This window comes from Mercenaria mercenaria, chromosome 1, assembly GCF_021730395.1.
Source record: "Mercenaria mercenaria strain notata chromosome 1, MADL_Memer_1, whole genome shotgun sequence".
Lineage (NCBI taxonomy): Eukaryota > Metazoa > Mollusca > Bivalvia > Venerida > Veneridae > Mercenaria > Mercenaria mercenaria.
The window spans coordinates 66,916,220-66,937,730 of record NC_069361.1 but is presented as its reverse complement, the minus strand read 5'-3'; the positions used below and the strand labels follow the sequence as shown (position 1 = coordinate 66,937,730).

General features: G+C 33.6%; 1 protein-coding gene across 1 annotated transcript; it reads right to left on the bottom strand.

Annotated features, from left to right (window-relative positions):
- Nucleotides 1-752: 752 nt before the first annotated feature.
- LOC123534979 (N-alpha-acetyltransferase 30-like) lies at nucleotides 753-18,811 on the bottom strand. The gene is made up of 4 exons (XM_045317485.2): nucleotides 18,116-18,811; nucleotides 10,609-10,732; nucleotides 9,740-9,795; nucleotides 753-7,893 (listed from the first exon to the last, which is right to left on the bottom strand). The coding sequence occupies exons 1-4, from the start codon at nucleotides 18,677-18,679 to the stop codon at nucleotides 7,756-7,758; spliced, it is 882 nt and encodes a 293-aa protein (XP_045173420.2). The 5' UTR covers nucleotides 18,680-18,811; the 3' UTR covers nucleotides 753-7,755.
- Nucleotides 18,812-21,511: the final 2,700 nt, after the last annotated feature.

Here is a 21,511-nt window from a genome sequence, read left to right as displayed (position 1 = left end):
TATTTTTAGACCTACTGGCCTAGTCTTTGACGGCACGTGACCCGGTTTCGAATTTGATCTAGATATCATCAAGATGAACATTCTGACCAATTTTCATGAAGATCTCATGAAATGTATGGCCTCTAGAGAGGTCACAAGGTTTTTCTATTTTTAGACCTACTGACCTAGTTTTTGATGGCACGTGACCCAGTTTCGAACTTGACCTAGATATCATCAAGGTGAACATTCTGACCAACTTTCATAAAGATCCCATGACAAATGTGACCTCTAGAGTGGTCACAAGCAAAAGTTTACGGACTGACGCACACACGCACGGACGGACGACGGACGCTGCGTAATCACAAAAGCTCACCTTGTCACTTTGTGACAGGTGAGCTAAAAAGTCTCAAAACTAAGCCTTACACATGTAACTTTGAACTTACGTGCTGTGGTAATGAAACATTTCCACTGGTCGAAAACGGTTGCGTACTTCAACCAACCAATTTAGTTTGAAATTGAGTTCTTATTACACCGATGCTAGACATAACTTTTGGGCGAGATCACAAGGTTATAAAACTGTGTTTGGAGACCATTCTCAGCTTGTCAAAGATCAATGTCATGACTGAGCAAATATTCTAGCCATGACATGCTGGAGTTTTTAAACTTTTCCTAGTTAAGTACCATATCCTCTGGCTAGTACTCTATTTTTCAGTATAAAATATCCATTGTTGTATCAATCAATTGGCTAAAATCTGGAAAAACAAAACAAAACAGACTTATTCCATCATTTTAATAATCTTAATCAAGTTTATCTTACACATCAAATAGTAACTTAATATAATATTTTGAAGAATATTATGATTTAACAATAAACCCATGGTAAAAACAACTAGGACAAGTACATGTGTACTAACAAAATTCAGGTATAAACTACAAACAATCATACAGGTATTACAATGGATGAGATTTCAATATGTGATACACTGGAAAATCATTTATATTCCTGGGAGACTAACTTCTGTGGATTGCCAATGAACCAGTAAAATTCATAATCATTCATTTTATTTGCAAAGGTCAAAATCCACAAAATACAAAATAACTGTATTGACCAAAACGATGGAATTTTTAAAATTAGATGATTTTACAATGTGCTTAATTCATGCACTGTATTAAAGAGTCAGTTACCATAAAAGTCAGAAATTTTCCCCAAGGGTTTTTTTTTTTTTTGCTTCGTTTGCTATACTTAACGTATTCGTGAAAATAAATATCTGTGAAAGTGCATTTTAATGTTGTCATATATCATCCTATATATGTTCTTTACCAGTTGGCTATATATGAAAATCGTTCTACCAAATGCACTAATTCCAACTATAAAATTCTGAACTTTAAGCCCGCAAAAATATCTGGTTTTACAGTATACTGAATACACTTACTACTATATAGAAATTAATAAACTTTGCAAATATGTTTTAAGTAATTTAATAGATTGTTTGCGATTTCATACTTGTATCAGCACAAGTATCATACTGTATGTGTCAGTGTAGAATTTATTCTTCATTGTAAGAAGCATGTTGTCAAAATTCACAATTTTCACAGATTATTGCAGGTACACTTTCAGTATGTACACATTAAAATCTAAATATGAAGTTGAAACTTATACACAGATAACAGCTCAGTGTTTTTAAACACGTTTATTATCATGTTTAGAGATTTAATACATCTGCATGTACACATAGATACTGAAATTGCAGTCACTCTATCATCTCATATTCTACATATTTTTGAAAAATAAAGGACTGTTTCTATTGATTACAAGTGTATTTTTGTTGTTTTTACTGCCTAAAACTCACTCAACTTCAAAAAGATTAACCTCCACCTGGATGCTGTAGACCCGCCCACTTAGCTGAATAGGGAGAGCGCCGATCTACGGAATGCGGGGTTGTGAGTTTGGTCCTCAGGCGGGCCGTATGTTATCCGTGACGATCATACGTCCTCCATCTCTGATTCATGTGGGGAAGTTGGCAGTTACTTGCGGAGAACAGTTTTGTACTGGTACAGAATCCAGGAACACTGATTAGGTTAACTGCCCGCCATTAAATAACTGAAATACTTTTGAAAAACAAACAAGAAATCAACCTGGATGCTAAATAACTGAAGGGAAATAACTCGGTGAAAATTCATCTGACCAGACTAATGTTAAATAACTAAAGGGAAATAACTCACTGATAAATCATCTGACCAGACCATGAAGACAACATGTGTATCTCCTCTTGAAAGTGAAACTTCTCATGAAGTTTTGCTAAATATCAACCAGTGGTTGCTGAGAAATACTCAGTTGTAGGAAAGACTGAAACACGGATGGATGTATGTAAGAGGCGATGACTATATGCTTCTCCTTCATACCTAACAATTATAGGGGAAAAAACAAAATTGCTACAAGATCTTGAAAATCGATATTCATGTATAAGGTTTTAAATTCATATATACTAGGATTTATAATTCATTGTAATGTTTGTTAGAACATGAAAGTGTAAATTAAGACAGGAAAGCATTTGTAACAAAACTTCAGTAAAATTACATAATAAATAACATGCTAACATCATTTTCAGTTTAAGACAAACATTACACAAGACTGACAACATGAGTTTCTTTCCAGCATCAACTATATTATTATTGACTACCTTGTAAAAAAAAAGATTTAACAAACTGAAAAATAAATATTAACGAACAAATCATTATGTCCTATAACACTGTTAACTTTCATTCACAAATTTAAAATTAAAAGCGAAAAGGTAATATTTCCACTCTTCCAATTTTAAACCTAATAATTCACTTTCAATCCCATGTAACCTGATGCATGCCAACCAAAAAACTGCTGACCACAGATTTTAAGGTAGTTGATCAGTTATGACGCTCAGCAATTCCAGTAGGATTATGTATTATCTTTTGCCGTTCTTCAGATAAAACTAAATATAGCTCCACCTGAAAATGGCTTTCCGCAATAATCGGAAAATGTTGAAACAGTATACGGGGAATACACAATTTGCTGATTGTCATTAAACATCCACTACCTTATGGAATTCCTGAAAAAAAATAGAGATTTAATTAATTGAAAAAGGAAATAACTTTTATCAGCTGCCTTATGACATGAGTGTATATATTATTAACAGTTTTTATTTGGTTTACAGGCATAGACACAAGCATATACCCATGTACGCACACACATACTGTACTTAATTGTAATGTAAGTCTTAAATTATCCCGAAAGGAATACTTGACAAAAATCTGACTGACCACCTTTAAAAGCATCTCATTACAGATTTTCAAAATAGATTTCTCAAAGGTATTATGTGACATACTAAATTTTAAAAGGATCCTGATAAAACAAAAAAATACTGCCATAAAAATCATTCCTTCCAATTCATTTTGCTTCAGCAATATTATTATTATAACTTTACATAAGTTTCATAACTAAGTACATTATATAAAATATTCTAACATGACTCGATTTGATTTCCAGTAAAAGGTCCAATACTAAGGAAAGTGAACATTTTAATTTCTTTTAAAAAGCACAGAAACTATTTCATTTTATTGGAAAATGAAAGTTGGTATGTAGAAATTCGAAATAAATCGCAGTATATGTACAATTATTTTCCTATGAAGTATGAAGAAAGTTAAAAAGACCTGGGGGGTCATTCTGTCGATTCATTGAAATTTCAACATAATACACATACATTTCTTTGAGTTCCAAAGACCTTCTGTAAATTTTGACCTGCCAATCTTCATTATTTAGTATCTTGCAGAAGTCTATGCACTGGCTATGAAAAAAATTGCCAACTCACTTTCCCTTAGTAATGGACCTTTAAACAAAGAAGGGAATCAAGCTCTGTATATTCTGCGATAAACAGCGGTTGACGCGCAGACTGGTTAAGAGATCATTGTGACGTCAAATTGCTGCATGAAGTCCGATACATTACTCCTCGGGTAAATGAAGTCCAACATAATATTTATTAAAATATGTCAATACGCATGTCAGAATGAAAACAATCAAGGCCTTCTTGTGATTTATCGTCTTATTTACCACGATTCATCGTTCAGATGGTTCAGTATTTAACCACTCGGGCTAACACCCTCTTGGTTCAACTCCTATGCATCTGAACTCTGAACCGTGGTAAATTAGACGATAAACCACTCGAAGGCCTTGATTATTTGTTCAGTAAATAATTATCATGCAAGTTATAAATTTCCAGGAAAAACAATAACACTGATCATTGAATTTTGTACTTATACTGCATGCTTCATTTTTTCATGCAAGGGTGGTTATGCATGCATCATTTAGGCATAGGAAATAGAGATCAATAAAATTGCACCTTTACTAATCCTACCAGGTGTTCTGTATTACAAAAGTGCTTCTATTGTGACATTTTTATACAAACAAAACTGTATTATCTCCACTATTATTTACTTACTGGAACTTCTTTTTATTATTGGCTTGTTAAAAGTTAATGTTTTACCATATGTAAGTTGACAGAATCATAGGAACCATGTTTTGAGGGGTAAATCAAACACAAATGAATAAATCCTAAATGTTTTTGTTGTGCAAAAAAGTATGATATTGTGTCTAAAACAGTTTACATTTTCCACTCAATTGTGTAATTGCAAGGGAAGCAAACTAACAGATATCTCTGCTTATAAGTACTAGCCCAAGGCAAGAGTTGTCATTCTTTGTGGATCCCAACTTTAAATTAAAAATTAAAACTTCTGCTATTGATATTAACAAAACTATCATAAACTTCACATTTGTGAAATCATTTTTGGTTATTTCAAGGACATGGAAATCAATTTCTAGACTTTATTTAATGTATTACTATCACTGAAAATTTTAGGGTCTATCTCTACATCATTATTTTTCATAAAAGAGTTCAATTCAAAATCAAGTGTAAATATCATTCGATCAAGTACAGTCACTAATCCTTAAACAACTAACATGCCCATTCAATTAACAGGAAGTGTGATAACAAACTCCAGCAAGTGATTCTCTTCATTTAAGAGCAAGTGTTTACGAATCTATTCCCAACTTTATAAAGTGAGCAAAATAAAGGCAACATAAATCATAATTATCAACAAAATGCAGACATTAAAATTAATATTTGAGGAAGTCAAAGAACAATTAAATACATGTACATAAGACTAAAATGACTAAATGACTGAGTTTTTTTTTTACAAGCTGCATAAAATCAACAAAGCTTAGGCTGCAATGCAGTGATATTATAGCAGTTGGTTGTTTTAGCTGACTTCAGTTAAACTTAACCACCAACTTTCAGTGTTCATTCTATACATGTACTGCTTACTGTCAAATCACAAATTTTTATGAGGGATTAATTTTTTTATTTATTTGATATTCACAACAGTTACTGTACTTGTATGTTTGTATTCCCAAAAATAAATACTGTACTCGCAAAAATGATATTATTGTTATAACTCTGTATATCTTACAAGCTGGCTGCATAGAGCTTATTCTACAATGCAAAACAATTCCAATTTCTTTAAATAAAGCGATGTTATACACTCGCAAAAAATACATGGGTTTACCGTGTAACAAAAACAGGATTTTACTTCCATTCAAATCATATGAACATGGCAACGATTTTCAAGACTTGAAGTATTTAAAGAACTTATGCAAACATTCTATCATTTATATCCATTTATACCAAAAGAAGAATTGTCCCACAAAAAAAGTCAATACATTTCTAGCCCCATGTTATAATAACAATTTATTGCTAAATTATTTTTTCTAATCCCACAAGTTTGTTGTGCGATTTCAAGCCAGAAAACATAAGCACAAACAAAATAAAACTTCCAAGTAAATACAACTGTTTATTTTTTAAATAAATTCATTATCCTTCCCAATTTCAAACTTTACATTCTAGTCTATATAATTTCAAAATGAAGTAGCAGGTCTGCCCACTGAATTTACATAAAACAACAAGTCAATACAACAGGTATTTAAAGATATACTGTGCTCATTTTTCACAAAAATATTTTCCCATGAGATATTGATTTAAACCGTCTTGCTCACACATTTTGGTTGAAAAAAAAAAAATTCTCTCAAAAATCCATAAAATCTGGGTACTGTGAAAGTCATCAGTCATACAAACTTCTTGGTATGATTTGAGCATGTTATCAAAAAAATTGACCAAAATTATTTTGCAGAAGGAAGTAAACTGATGTAATGCTTTTGAAACAATCGAGAACATCAAAATTGTTTTCATCATTTTACCAATATCTAAAATTTATTTTCACTCTCTTTATCATTTTTCAGTGTCATTGATCATGTTTATGCATTCTAAGTCAATCTTGGAGGAAATAAACATGTTCAATAAATTCACTCTTCAGACTAACCATGGCCAAAACAGCTTTAAATCTAGAAAATAGTTATCAAATATATTTAACTTGGCTAAATACAAAAATTATCTCTGTATCAGAACTGCAATCACTATCAAATGTCTTTAATACCAAATAACAAAAATATTCCAATTTTTTTATTGCATAAAATATACACACTGTGTTTAGGTAGTTCTGCACATCTGATAAACCGGAAGTGATGGCGTAACATCATTTATCCGGACAATGTAGAATAGTCTGGATTTGGCATACAGAAATGAAACTCATTTTCTGAATTAATGGCAACCCGTGAGTAAATTTATTACAATGGCAACATTACTATCTTTCTAAAGTTAAAATATGATATTAAAACATGTGACATATTTTATAATTCAAAATAATGGCTTAAACCAGCTTGAAATGTGTAGATCACTTTAATCATGGGCAAACACCCCGACGTATACATTTTATTTCAATATATTATACTTATAGGCCGTATGTTTATTTACAACTGTGAGAAGTTTCATTAAAATCTACATTGTAGAAAAAATTCTAATCGCGGCATTGTTATGAATCTTGTGATTTTCCCATAGACTCCCTATATGAAAACTTGTGTGAGGTTCTAATTTTTCAAATCTGTCTAGCAAAAAATCAAGCACACGACTTTATCTTTTTTATTTACTGAATTTTCTAAGTATATTCTGAGGTTTTGAAAAATCAGGGTTTAATCAAATTCCACATTGTAGAAAAAAATTGAAATGAACGTGCAGAACTACCTTATCTTATAAGTGTGTTGTATTTTAAATACATGTACTAATGTTTATGCATACAAACATGTTTACTTTATGTTTACATATATAATTCTTGTGTAGTTATTGTTTTAGGCATAATATACAAAAAAATGTAACTTTAATTTAAAGTTTAAATCAAATGAGACACAGTACGTAAATAAGCTACCGTCTAAAGACATTTTCTTGTATATAACATTACAGTAAATTCATGCTAAGATTCAATATTTCACACTACTTTACGTATGTTATTATTCATATATTTAAAGGGTAAGGATTTTTCAAAAAATATATAAAACATTCATTTTATCGAAAATACAAATAAATATTTTTTTACAAGCATGCAACCAAATTTAAACATCTGAATATATTCCGATGATCCTTTTTTTGTGTCGTGACTCCCAGTTATCTTTGTTACTTTTAAATACCTAGGAATAAGAAGGGTTTTCGTTAAAATCAAATAACCTTTCACTCTTTCATCCTCATTTTCTCCTGCTTTAAGTGCTTAACTCCCTTTAATATTCTCCAGATTTTTCACATGTAACATGCACAGCTTTGTACAAATGAATTTATCCCTAAAATAACAAACTAGAACACAGTTTTGTTATCGTAACCATAACTTCAGTCTCAAAGCATCCACACCATTCAAATAATAACGAAATAGTCTTTTATCACGTACAAATCCCAGGTTTTCATAAAGCCTCAGCGCTGCTTGATTTGTGATCTCTGTCTCTAATACAACCTGAAAATAAAATTTCAATTAAGCTTCAACATATTTTAAGTTAATGACATTGACTGCTGGCCAAAGAAGCTTGTATGAGATGAAGCACTACAGTTTACCAACAAATACTTACTGGTACTGATGATAAACCGGAACAGAAAATGAGGTTTTTTACCTGTAACTTTTTTATTTCTGCAAATTGAAATCAATAGTCGGTATCAAAATAAAGCTTAACCTTTGCTGAAAACTTTATATAATTCAAATTTATATTTAGTAAGCAAACTCACACGAAGTGAAGGCCTGAAAGGGGTATGTAAAAAGGGGACTTTATGAACCTTGACTGATGATAAATTCGAACCCTTTGTCATTTACAAAATTTTCTTTGTATTATTATATTGAAACTTTCCCCAAAAAGCTGCAACAGTCATTCCTGATCAAGTAATGAAAATTTAACAAATGTCAGGCCTTCGTTTCGGCAGTGAGCATGCACAAAAAACACCCTCTTCCCCAGTAATTTTGGATAAATATTTTTTATACAAATTTATGTAAGTCATTTATTTATACAGAATATTTACCAATTTTGTTTTTGTTTACACCAGTTGGTGTTGTAAGTGGAAACCATTAGATGGTGTGTTCAATTTTATAAATAACCAATTGCAATCGAATATTTCCAAGGTGTTCGACTTTATCATCTGTCCGGGTTTATCATCAGTACCAGTATCCTTTAACAGATACACTTTTAAGATAAGTATTTTGTTTCATACTTTCTCCTTCATTTTCAAAAGACAAGAGAGATGTATGTAAAACACATATGCCCATGATGACCTGTTGGAGGCAACTGCATACTGTGTATGTTGCGACCTTGACTTCTGACCTAAAACTTGTATTAAAGCCGAAGTATTCTCCTGATTATGATCAGAAACCATTTTCAGTCTTGAGGTCACTGCATTCTGTTTGGCTGTGTTTCACATCACACTTACATAATTATAGGTCATATGGCGACATTCCAGCCTCTGATGGTGGAGGGAGACCCAAGTTGCCATTTTGGGCATTATTTCATCACGGGCGGGCACCTGGGTAGAATCACTGATCTTCTGTTAGCAAGCTGGATGGCTTTCTCACATGAAGGAATTCTACATCCCAAGTTAGATTTCAAACCCCCATTATTGAGCAGAAACTGTTTTTATTGTCAAGGCCACTGTGATCTTGACATGTGACCAACTGAACCCGAAACATTAAAGATCATCTACTGATCTCTAGAAAGCATCCTAATCCTATGAAGTTTAAAAGCATTAGGCCTAAGAGTTCTTCAGTGGCGACCATTTCAAGTCTCTAGGTCACTGTGACTCTGACCCTTGACTCACAGACCAGAAAGAAAATCAGGGTCACCTACTGACCACTAGCAATCACTCTATAAAGTTTGAAGAATGAATGCCGAAGAATTTTTAAGTTAATCAGTGGAAACCATTTTCAGTCTCTAGGTCACTGTGACTTTGACCTTTGACCTACCAACCCCAAAATAACAACGGTTAAGTTTCTACTGACTAAAGGGCTGAATCCTGGTTGTACTGACCAGAGGAAAGCATTTTATGACCTTTGATGACTCTAGGACAAAGCATTAATTCTTTAGTTAGAAACAATTTTCAGTCACCTTCTACATGTTCTAACTCCTAAAACAATAACGACCTTCTACTGCCCATATGCAATCATCCTGAAATGTCTGACCACTGTAGGTCAAAACATTCTCTAGAAATTGATCAGAAACCAAATGGTCTATCAACCAACTGACAGTAAGCAAAACAATATATCCCTTTCTGTGTAAAGTGGGGCTTTATAATTTATAAATAGAAGACAAATATATGTATACCTCATCACAGTCATCAGCTATCATGGCTTTAATGGCTTTCAGAACAAGATGTGAACCTAAAAGGAGATAAAATATGCAATATAAACATAAAAATATGTCTGTCTCTTCACAGAATTGTGAATGCACAATTGCAATAGATAACTTTCCATGAAAGTTACTGAAATTTTTTACCAGAGGTATAGGAGAGTACAAATACCCTAATTTACTTTAGAAGTTCTATAGGTAATTATTTTCTTTTTCCCCCCATAACTAACCTTAGCTAAGATTTCTTGCCTTTCAATAAATTGATGTTTAGTCATGCCAATATTGAAAACATCTAGTACTGTCTAAATTATACAGAAGTACCATTTTTGTTACTTGCAAGTTTCCAACCTTTATTTGCATGCAATATGATAAGTTTTCAAACTTCAACAACATGCAAGAACTTAAATCTACAACTTTTATCCCCATTGTCTTATTACTTTTGATGTTGAAAAAACATTCCAACACCACCTCAGTTCCTGAATTATCATAATTTTTTAAAGAGTTCCAGTCCTGATGTTGGTGATGTAGTGTTTGGTCTTGTAGTTGTAACTGTGCCTTTTTTATCCAGTAATTCAAGTCATTACATACGGTAGATGTCAGACACTTTAGAAGCAAATTTGAGCCCGTCTTTCTGATTTTCTGTGAAATATAGCAGATCTTTGCCTCAAAATGTAACGTTCAGATTCTTTAATTAATGCTTTTAATCCGAGTAGTTTTCTTTATAATGAACCCATTGATTTTTTTTTTGCTCCAGGAAGGAAATATAAAATATGTAAGTCTTTAGGATCTTGGAATGCAATATCCTAGATTTTTCATGCATGAATATACGAGTATAATATTCTCACCTATTTTCTTCCGTCTGTATTCAGAATCAACAGCTAACATAGCAATATAGCCTCTGCGTACCATCTTCTTGTGCAAGTCCAACTTGCAGACAATTGCCCCTACACATTTTGCTCCGTCCATTGCCTGAAAGGTAATTAATTCAAATATAAAATGTATTTTTCCTATTAACAGTATTAAAAGACCTGAAAAAGACTCCAGGTGCCCCTCTGTGCATTATTTCATCACGAGCGTGCACCTGGGTAGAACCACTGACCTTCATTTTAGCTAGTGATCAAAAAGGGCACTAGCTAATTAATTTCAGTTAGTACAAACTATTGTTAAATTTGACCCCTGGTTTTATCAAACTAAATCTTGCTATATCCATGATCATATGAATATTATAAAGTTGCGAAAACATCTTACAAATTGTCCTGAAGAATTATCTTACTTTGCCTGTGGTACCAAAATAAGTAAAAGTGGAATATGTTATTTTACATTAACTTTCTGGTATTATCCTATCCTGGCATAGTCTGGAAAGCAAAGTCATTAAAACTGCATATGCATAATCTAAAATCTTTTTTACATTTATATGTCAATGATATAAGAGAAATACTGTTACTACTATAAATTAGGATATTAATTTTGGTGCATTATTCCACCTGTATACAGGGTTCGACACTAACATGTTTTTCCAAGGTTTTTTACTCAAGGGACCTTCCAGATTTTGGGAGAGTCCTCCAAATAAATTTAAGAACAAATTCTGGAGCAACATTGAAAATCTTGCTTTCCATTTTGGCTGGAATCTCTGCTCATTCAAGAGGCTGTACAGCTTTTTCTCCATATTCTTCCTTTTCTCAGGTGTCAGATGGAAACACATTCATCAGAATTTTTCAAATAAGGCGTAAAAAAATTGTTTGTTTCCAGTATCCCAACCTACACTAAGTTTTTGGACCCACCCTAAGTGTTTTTATGGCCTTGGAGAATATTTTTTTCAACTTTTTAAAAAAAAGTTGCAAAACTGCACCTTATATGCTTTAAACATGGTCAGTGATGTTAGAAATCAACTTACTAATGCTCTAAAGGCATAATCCCCTTATTTGTATTCATTTTTTGACACAAAAATAATTTCCAAAAGGCTCACTTACAAAAAAAAAATGCCCCCCAATTTTTTTTCCCGACCTTCTACCCTAATTTATTTAGCATGTTACCGGAAACAAAGAATTTTTTTTAGACCTTATTGTAGGTAACGAAAACTGAAACACCTTGCGGGTGCTGACGCTCATCTGATTTTTTTTGTATAACAGAAATATTGTCCTACCTATGATTTTCTAAGTCTAAAAAGGGCCATCATTCTTGCAAAAAGCAGGATAGAGTTATGTTTCTTGATGTACAGCGTCCGCTTATGATGGTGAAGAACTGTTGCAAGTTTTAAAGCAATAGCTTTGATAGTTTATGAGAAAAAGTTGACCTAAACATAAAACTTAACCAAGAAATCTGATATTTTCGAAGTCCAAAAGGGGCCATAAATCTTGCAAAAAGCAGGATGGAGTTATGTTTCTTGCTGTACAGGGTCAGCTTATGATGGTGAACAAGTGTTGCAAGTGTCAAAGCAATAGCTTTGATAGTTTAGGAGAAAAGCTGACATAAACATAAAACTTAACCAGGCAACGCCGACGCCGATCAAGTGATGACAATAACTCATCATTTTTTTTCAAAAAATCAGATGAGCTAAAAAATGCCCCCCAATTTTTTTTCCCGACCTACTACCCTAATTTGTTTAGCATGTTACCGGAAACAAAGAATTTTTTTTAGACCTTATTGTAGGTAACGAAAACTGATTACGCGTTTAGGTCACTGGCCGTTTATAGCATGGGTACAAAACCAATAGGTTGAATCAATTTATGCACTTGACGAACCCAAAATCATTTAAATGTAAGCCACTGCTTCTTCTGTGGTAATTTTTCCAGTTTTACAAAGTCATGCACATTTTGCAGGCATAATAACTGCATCTTTTTACAGTATCAATTTTTATAACCAGCTGGGGAAGGGGCCCAGGCCTGTGATTTGGGAAAAAAAAAGTTTGTTGTTTGGGCAAAGGGGAATAAAACAAGAGGGCCATGATGGCCCTATATCGATCAACTGAGATTAATTGCTTGGTTAAACAAATTTCTTTGCTAAAGCTTCAAAAACAAACAAGGAAATAAATCAGAAGGTCATGGTAAAGATTCTTCAAGATAAATACTGAAATCTGTATAAAAAGTTCAACATGTGGTCCAAATTTCCATGCTGTATCTTCAAAAACAAGAAAGTAGGTCAGAAGGACACGATTAAGACTATTCAAGATGAGTATTGAAATCTGTATAAAAAATATAATTATCCAAATTTCTATACGGTAACTTCAAAAACAAAAAAGTAGGTCAGCAGGTCACAATTTCAATAGGTCAAGGTTACAGTCAAGTGACCCCTAATTACTTGGGGTCATCAGGTAATTATAAGTAAACAGTCTAGGAAATATGATCAGATAATTTTTAAAGTATTTTTTCCTATATAACACATACAAGTGACCCCGGGGCGGGGCCTCTTTTCACCCCAGGGGCATAATTTGAATGATCTTGTTAGAGAACCACTAGGCAATGCTACATACCAAATATCAAAGGCTTAAGCCTTGAACTTTCAGACAAGAAGATTTTTAAAATTTTTTTCCTATTCAAGTCTATGTAAAACTTGAGACCCCCGGGGTGGGGCTCTCTTCACTCCAGGGTAATAATTTGAACAATCTTGGTAGAGGACCACAAGGCAATGCTACATTCTAGATCTTGCGGTTTCAGACGAGAATATTTTTAACGTTTTTTTCTTATATAACTCTATGTAAAATTTGGGACCCCCGGGGTGGGGCCTCTTTTTTTCCCAGGGGCATAATTTGAACAAACTTCATAGAGGACCATTAGATGATGTTACATGCCAAATATTGAGGCTCTACGCTTTGTGGTTTTGGACAAGAAGATTTTCAAAGTTTTTCCTATATAAGTCAATGTAAACCATGTGACCCCCAGGGCGGGGCCATATTTGACCCTAGGAGGATAATTTGAACAATCTTGGTAGAGGACCACTAGATGATGCTACAAGCTAAATATTAAAGCCCTATGATCTGTGGTTTTGGACAAGATTTTTAAAGTTTTTCCTTTCGGTTGCCATGGCAACCAGATTTCTGCATGGAATTCAATTCTTTGAATTTTTTTTAAAGAGGACCATCCAAGGCACATCCCTGTGAAGTATCGTCAAAATTGGCTTGGTGGTTTAGGAGGAGATGTTGTTTAAAGAAAAGTGTGGCCAAACGCCGGACGGACGGTGAGTGATCACAATAGCTGATCCTGGTGGGCTAAAAACCTGATGTAAAGTCAATTTTTGGGGAAAGCTGCATGATTTAAAAGAAATTTTCTGAGGGGAAGGGGCCTATTAACGGCGCATATTATGACGAGAAAAAAAAACCTGTCAAACAAGGCTGTCTTAAAGACAGCTATATCCCCCACCGCTGTTATGGATAGTGAAAGGCATACATGCCATAATTTTTCAGAATGTTTCCGGGATTCTGAGTTTACATTTTCGTGATTTTTACCTTTTGTCCAGGACATACACCGTGACATTGGTATTCGTCTGTTTCATGCAAAAATATCATAATATTACATGTAGTTTCCTGAGATAAACACTGTTCACTCGCTTGTATTAATTTGCGGCAAATGTTGTCTAGCTTTCTAAGGGAGGTAAATACATGTATACGGGTAATACATCTATAGTTCGGCACATGAATTTATTGCGTTCCCGAGGTGAACAGAATTACTTAGGAGACTTACTATATATGAAGAATCAACGTGGTCATCGTGATTTAGATTCTAGCTAACTTGGTATCATTCTAAAGCTTAAACATTTATCTAATAATTAAATTGAATCCTTAAACATGTTAAAGGAATAAAATAAATCTTGTAGATAAAATCGACAATATAAAATATTTGGAGTCGGGTCAATTTTCATGGGTTGGTCGGCAAAGGCATTCAGCATTTTAATTTAGAATATGTGTGACAATCGATCTAGATCTTAAATGATTACAACCTTTTAAAATAATTATTGTTAATTGACTGTTTTCAATAATCTCTTCTATAAAGGCTACATGTAGCTTTACTGCCAATGTGCTAAAAACAAAGAGATTTACGACTATTGTTCCTAATTTAAGTATCATAAAACTGTTATTGATTGCATAATCCTGTCAGTTCTTAATCAGGGTCATCATAATAACTGACTTAACCGTCGCGTGATCAAAGCAGGCTTAATCAACATGTGTCCTGCTCCCTCGAGCATGAAACTGATTAGGAATAAACAATGTGAAACCGGGAACTGTTTAATGTGAAAAAATTTAACAACTTTTAGACAAAACAAGTTTTTTGGGGGATTATTTTTATTTGTTCCTGTATTTTTATTTTTCCGGGACATTTTAAGACTGTCCAGAACACCGGGACGAGTATGTAATTTCCGGGACAATCCGGGACGTATCACATGTATGTGAAAGGGTTTACCGGGGTTGATGTATTAGGTGGAAGCACTGATGTTGATAAGTATATTTTATAGCCCATGGATGACGGAGATACAGAGCGGAACAAAATGGAAGGCTCAAACCTTTGACCTTGAGTCTACATGGCTGACTCAAGAGTTCTGCAAGAGGTGATCATTTGCTCCAAGATTCATGAAAATCCTTCAAGGGGTTTAGGAGATGGCGGTGGAATAACAAAGAAGCAATTTAAAAAGAACCTTTACTTTTGCCATTGCTTCTGCCAAATTTTATGAACATCCAATATTCCATTGAACAGACTCTTTTTTTTTAAAGGTTTTACATTTTTAACTCTGGTGGCCCCTGAATGCAATCTGACAAATGGAACCTTTTAAACACATTTAAAAAGACCAAAACATTAACTGGTTGATCATCATCCCCTGTCTCCCCATAAGTTTATGCCTCCTTGACCATTTTTATCTTCTCATCATCCCCTGTATGCCTCCTTAGCCATTTTTATCTTCTAAAAAAACAACTTTGTAATATTTTTGGGCTTTGGAATCAGGATATATGTGAAATGTGCACAAAGAAATTCAACAGTGGTAATGAATGAATTGGTTCTCTACAATTTTGTGTGGTTTTAATACTAAATTTGCCATCGGGGATCTGGCCCCCAAAAAACACTGCATGATATGCATTATATTATTTATAAATAGAAATTCTCTTAAAAATAAAACAAGAGCTGTCCATAAGACAGCCAATGCTCGACTATTCTAATTATTGTCCCAGAAGCAGGAAAATGTTACCCTAAATGTTAAAATATCTATAGAGTTTCAACTTTCAATTCAGTATCTGCATTAGTTTTGGAGATAGTAACTTGCATGCTAAACTTTAACCAGAAGTTTTATGTTCAAAAGGGGACATAATTTGACCAAAGTGCATGTCAGAGTTATGGGACTTGATACAATCAACTAGTTTTATAACCCCGAAGACATATGTGAAGTTTCAATTCAATATCTGTATTAGTTTTGGAGACAGTAACTTGCATGTAAAACTTTAACCAGGATTTTCTAAGTCCAAAAGGGGGCATAATTTGGCCAAAATACATGTCAGAGTTATGGGACTTGACCCAGTGAGGTTGGTAATTGATCTAGAAAAAGAAAATAATAATTTTCAAAGCTATATGCCTTTAAATGATAGCTGTATGTACTTGCATGCAAAACTTCAACCAAGGTGTGACGCCCGCACCAGGGTCAGAAGAATAGCTAGACTATTCTTCAAATAGTTGAGCTAAAAAACTATATATATAAACTGATTATTTTGGTTAAAAACTTTCAAGATTATGTATGGCAACAAGTAACATGCCGCACATTATATGCATGCATATTACTTACTGTTAGTGCAACATAAAAAGGTATCAAGACGTTTCACCTCCTAGACGTTTCTCCCCTAGACTTTTCACCACCTGGTTGTTTCACCCCTTGATGTTTCATCCCCCGATTATTTTTAGTGATTAAATAGGTGTTAAATTATCTATTGTTATACTTGATTGATCTTAGATTAATGGTACTCAGGTGTTGAGCAGTCTCAGATCAAAGAAGCATAACAGCAGAACTTTAGCACATACTTAATCAACATATTCAGCAACTTTGATTATTATTTAGAAATAAAAAATGAAGTTGATTAAGTTTTTTTTTTTTAAAGAATAATTCTGTAGTCTTATAAAAAAAGTTTTTGCAGGTTACAGATCTATTAAATTAAATATGTTAATTTTTGTACATATATATTTTTATTCCTGAATAAATCAAAATAATATAAGTATTTATTTTAGAAAAACTCCCAGATATATGAAAAAGGTAAAATTATAATATTCCTTCTTGTAAATTATTCAAGGAAATGAATTGCTTGAATGTTTATTTTAAGGCAAAATGTGTAGATAACTTGAGTCAAACTGAAAAAAAAAAAAAAATCAGTGAAAAAATCAAAAATTAATTAGTTATAAATATGGCAGTGGCTAGAGAACCAGAATCGGTTCCCTAGACTGCAAACTTATTCGTCCGGAACCGGTTCTCTAAGCAAATACTGTGCATAGGCTAGGGAACCAGAATTTTATTTCGATGCATAATGCTGCCGAAATCCACATTGTTTCTTGGTAAGTGTCATGCATATTATTATCTTAATTAATTTTACTATTCCCTTGCATTTAACTGCGTTTACTGTCTCCAAAAGTGTACTCGCCGCATATATACCGTGTCTGCCGTATTGGAATGATATAAACTAGTACGAATAAATGCGTGAACTATACTTCGCAATTTTTAAATTTTATTAAATTTTGCTTTAAACTTTTACTATATATATTTAAATTATTTAAATATAAAATAATATTGGTTTGTATTTGCGTCATTACATGTTTATAGATGAACAAATTAATTTAATTGCCCTTAAAACTTCATACAGATTCTTTAAATACTGGTTTGTAACACCTCGGCATTTCACGTTCAAAGATATGTAATAAATACTAATTAACAGAAATTACTTAATTTGTTTTAATCATTTCTTTTATTGTCTTACACCTTTTAAGTTTAAATTTCAAGTTTATTTCGGCTTTCGCATTCATTCGTACTAGTTTATTTTATCATTCCAATATGGCGGACAGTATGCGGCGAGTACACTTCTGGAGACACAGTAAACACAAATAAATAACAGGACATAGCTAGCTGAAATAGTAAAATTAATAAACTTATTAAGATAAGAACATGCACATGATACTTACGAAAAGGAACAAAGTGAATTTCGCCAGTTTATGCGCAGAAATAAAATTCCGGTTCCCTAGCCTATGCATGGTACTTTGGCTAGAGAACCAGTTCTGGAGGAATAAGTTTGCTGTCTAGGGAACCGATTCCGGTTCTCTAGCCACTGCTTATAAATATCAATACAAATGACTACACACTAATTTCTAAAAAAACAACACATGTATCATTACTTACTAAAAAGCAAAGTTTTGGCCAGTTGTGGATAAAATATCTGTAAGTATAAATGGAATATGGTTCTGATAAGTCTTTGGTGATAAGTCTCATAATGTCAGGCATTTGCACTTCTGACCTGTAGACAACATATTCAATTCCATTAAAGATATCTGCTTCTTCTGGTTCATTGTCATCCAATATTACACCATGCAAACTGGAGGATATGCAGCATATGTCATTCAAATTGGATTTATCACAATCACACATATGCCCCTCTTCTAATTCCACAGAATTACACACTCCACTCTCTGGCAAGCAGACAGTCTCCCCCACACAACTGGTGGCATTACGTGAAAAAATCTGAAATGGTGGTAATGGATCTTTCTTCTGATTAATCAGTCCATTGGCATCTGGTGAAATATGTGTCATGCCATTTGGTGGATGTTTTTCCAGTGGAAGCGTCTTGACACTATCAACATTTGCATCATCTAGACGCTCAACAGAGTGGGTGGGGTAGGAAATTTTACTCATTTTTTCTGAATCTGAAAGATTCACACTTTGATCAGGTATTCCACAATCAGTCATTTTTGTTCAATATATCATTTATTAGTTAGGCATTTCATTTATTTAATCTTATCTTGACTGAATCTTTAATAAAGCGATTTTCAAACAGCTTTTCCTGACATTTTTCGACATGTTGCTGGTGTCAGCCATATTAGTTCCGGTTTAAAAAGTGCGCAGTAATTTTTAAACCAACTTGAAATTTTCAAGAAGGCATATTAAATTTGCCTCTTGAATTATTTTTTCTTCCACAAATATTAAAATAGCAATTACAAGCTTTTCATTTTGGCAACTTCCTTTAGCTGGTTAATAATAAAATTTGGACTACTTTTACAAGAGTAATAAGTGTGTAAGGAGTGTTGCTAGGCACTTCCTGTTTCGTTTTACATGTGTTACGTGAATGTCAAACCAGGTAATTGAAAAAACTGTCAGCAGTTGCAAACGATACAGTACGGTCAGTTTACTTTGGTGCAAAAGTAAATCAAATGTATCGATTTATTATGAACCTTCTGAAAGTCTCTACGAGCAAAATATTTCAGTTATCCCCGGTGATTTCATTCCGGATAGCGGACGTGTTCCTGGTTTTTATCACTTCGTTTGGCAGCTGAAATCGCCGGGGATATTTGAAATATTTCGCTCCTAGAGACTTGTTCCGTGTATTTCAAAGCAATTTATGGGGTCAGTTTAGTATTTATGGATAGCTTAAAATGTGTCAAAGGTGCAATCATGCAGGTAGCAACTGCAAGTATATAAACTCCGATTTTGAAATGTTCCACAAGTTTGCCGAGTAGCTCCCCATAGCGTTACGCTCGCATAGTTCACCTTTTCAGTGTATATGACATTATGACCGGATTTTTTGCCATTGACTTTTTTTTCATTTGACTAACATATATAAAGTATATTTGTTTGAAAAAAATATATTAAACAAAAAAATGTACACTGGACCCGTGCCTGTGATAGTTCCTTCTAGGGCACATCTATATTATATTTAATGGTTATCAGTGGTTATCTTGTAAAATTTTGATTGCCATGTCTGTTTTAAAATTTAAAATATTGGTCATTGTGTGTGGAACCCCAGGATCGGACACAAGGACAAGACCATTCTACTTTATTGACATTCCGTATCCCCCTGTTTAATCAGAGAGTCAATGGTGCAGTGGTTAGCAGGTTGGACTACAACAGGCTGGTAACATTGCCCGATCGGGCTTTTAGCATAAAAACTAATATTTCTTGAAAAATAATGAAGATATTTCTTTCAAACTTGGTCCATTTATTAAGTATAACATATGATGCATATTAAGATGGAAATAACTTTGTTGCCTTCAGTTTTGTTAGAATTACTTCCCTTTTTCAGATTTTTATGATGCATAATTTTTTAAGTCCAAAAAAAAAAAATGTTTTAATGCAATGTTTTAAATGAAAAAGAGTTCAGTGGCTTTCTCTTGCTCCAAACTTGTGCGCCAATACCTTTAATCTGTATCATTTAGGGTTAATACTTTTAGAGCAGGTGTATGAACAATTTTTTACAACTAACAGTTTTCTATAATGTTGTAAGTGAAAGCACAGTAAAATGTATACATTCATGTACTAGTCTAGCGCAATAATCTAGAGCATTAGAAAGCCATTTAATCCTTTTTTGTTTTAAACTTAGTTTTAGAACATTTTTTTTGGACTTCAAAAATTATGTGTCATAAAAATCTGAAAAGGGGAAATAATTCTACCAAAACTGAAGGAAACCAAGTTATTTTTATTTTAATTCGTGTCATATGTAATGCTTAATAAATGGACCAAGTTTGAAAGAAATATCTTCGTTATTTTTCAAGAAATACTAGTTTTTCTGTTGAAAGCCCGATCGGGCATTGTTACCAGCCTGTACAATGCCAGCAATCCGGGTTCGATTCCCGGTTGCAGCTGATATCCCTACTAGTGTTCAGTGGTGGGTGATTTACTTTTATTAGTATTGTTTCCAGCAGTATCGGTCTAGACAGGATGCTGGGGAGATAAATACAGTATGACGCCTGCCATGGGCTCGGCTGGAAATAAGTTGTTCCATCCATTCAGGTTGGGACTTTCGTCGACTACCCACGTTAAACAAGAAACTTTACCTTTATTTTTAAGCGCCCCAGCATCATTTTGCATCAAGGGTGCGTTTATTTCTGTACCAAAATACAAAAAACTAAAATTTTGAAAAAGAACTACGTTACTTTCTACTGCCTAAAAATGTCAAGTAAGTATTTACGCTAACATAAGTTGTTAAATCCAACAACAAAGTAAATCCGTTACCACTTTCAGCTGGGTAAATACAGCAAGTACGAATACACCGGCTATACAAGTAGTGTACCATTCAATGCTTGAATTTGTTGCGCATAATTAGAGGGTTGCAATAGGGTTTGTTTTCACATATTGACCATGCATTCGAAGGTAATGATGTATGCTCACCTTTCTGACAAATATAAGATGTTTGACATGTTTCAAAAAAGCCACTTTTCCATCCTCGGGTTTAGTAATATGTAATCCGCGGACACGTTCAGTCAGAGAGTCGCCTATATTAGGAAAGAATAATTTTAACGTCAGAGGTTATTTCTAAGGTCACAGAGTTTGACTGGCCAGCTTGTAATGACAACAGCTTTCGAGGTCAGTTGCTCAGTCAAGTGTGACTTACCGAAGAGAAGGAACAATAAAAATTATCTATCTATAAATTCCCAGTTGCTATCCTTACTGTGGCTTATTCTATGCTTTTTAGCTCGACTATTCGAAGAATAAGTAGAGCTATCCTACTCACCACGGCGTCGGGGTCGGCGTTGGTGTCGGCGTCGGTGTCGATGTCACACCTTGGGTTAAGTTTTTCGTACCAGT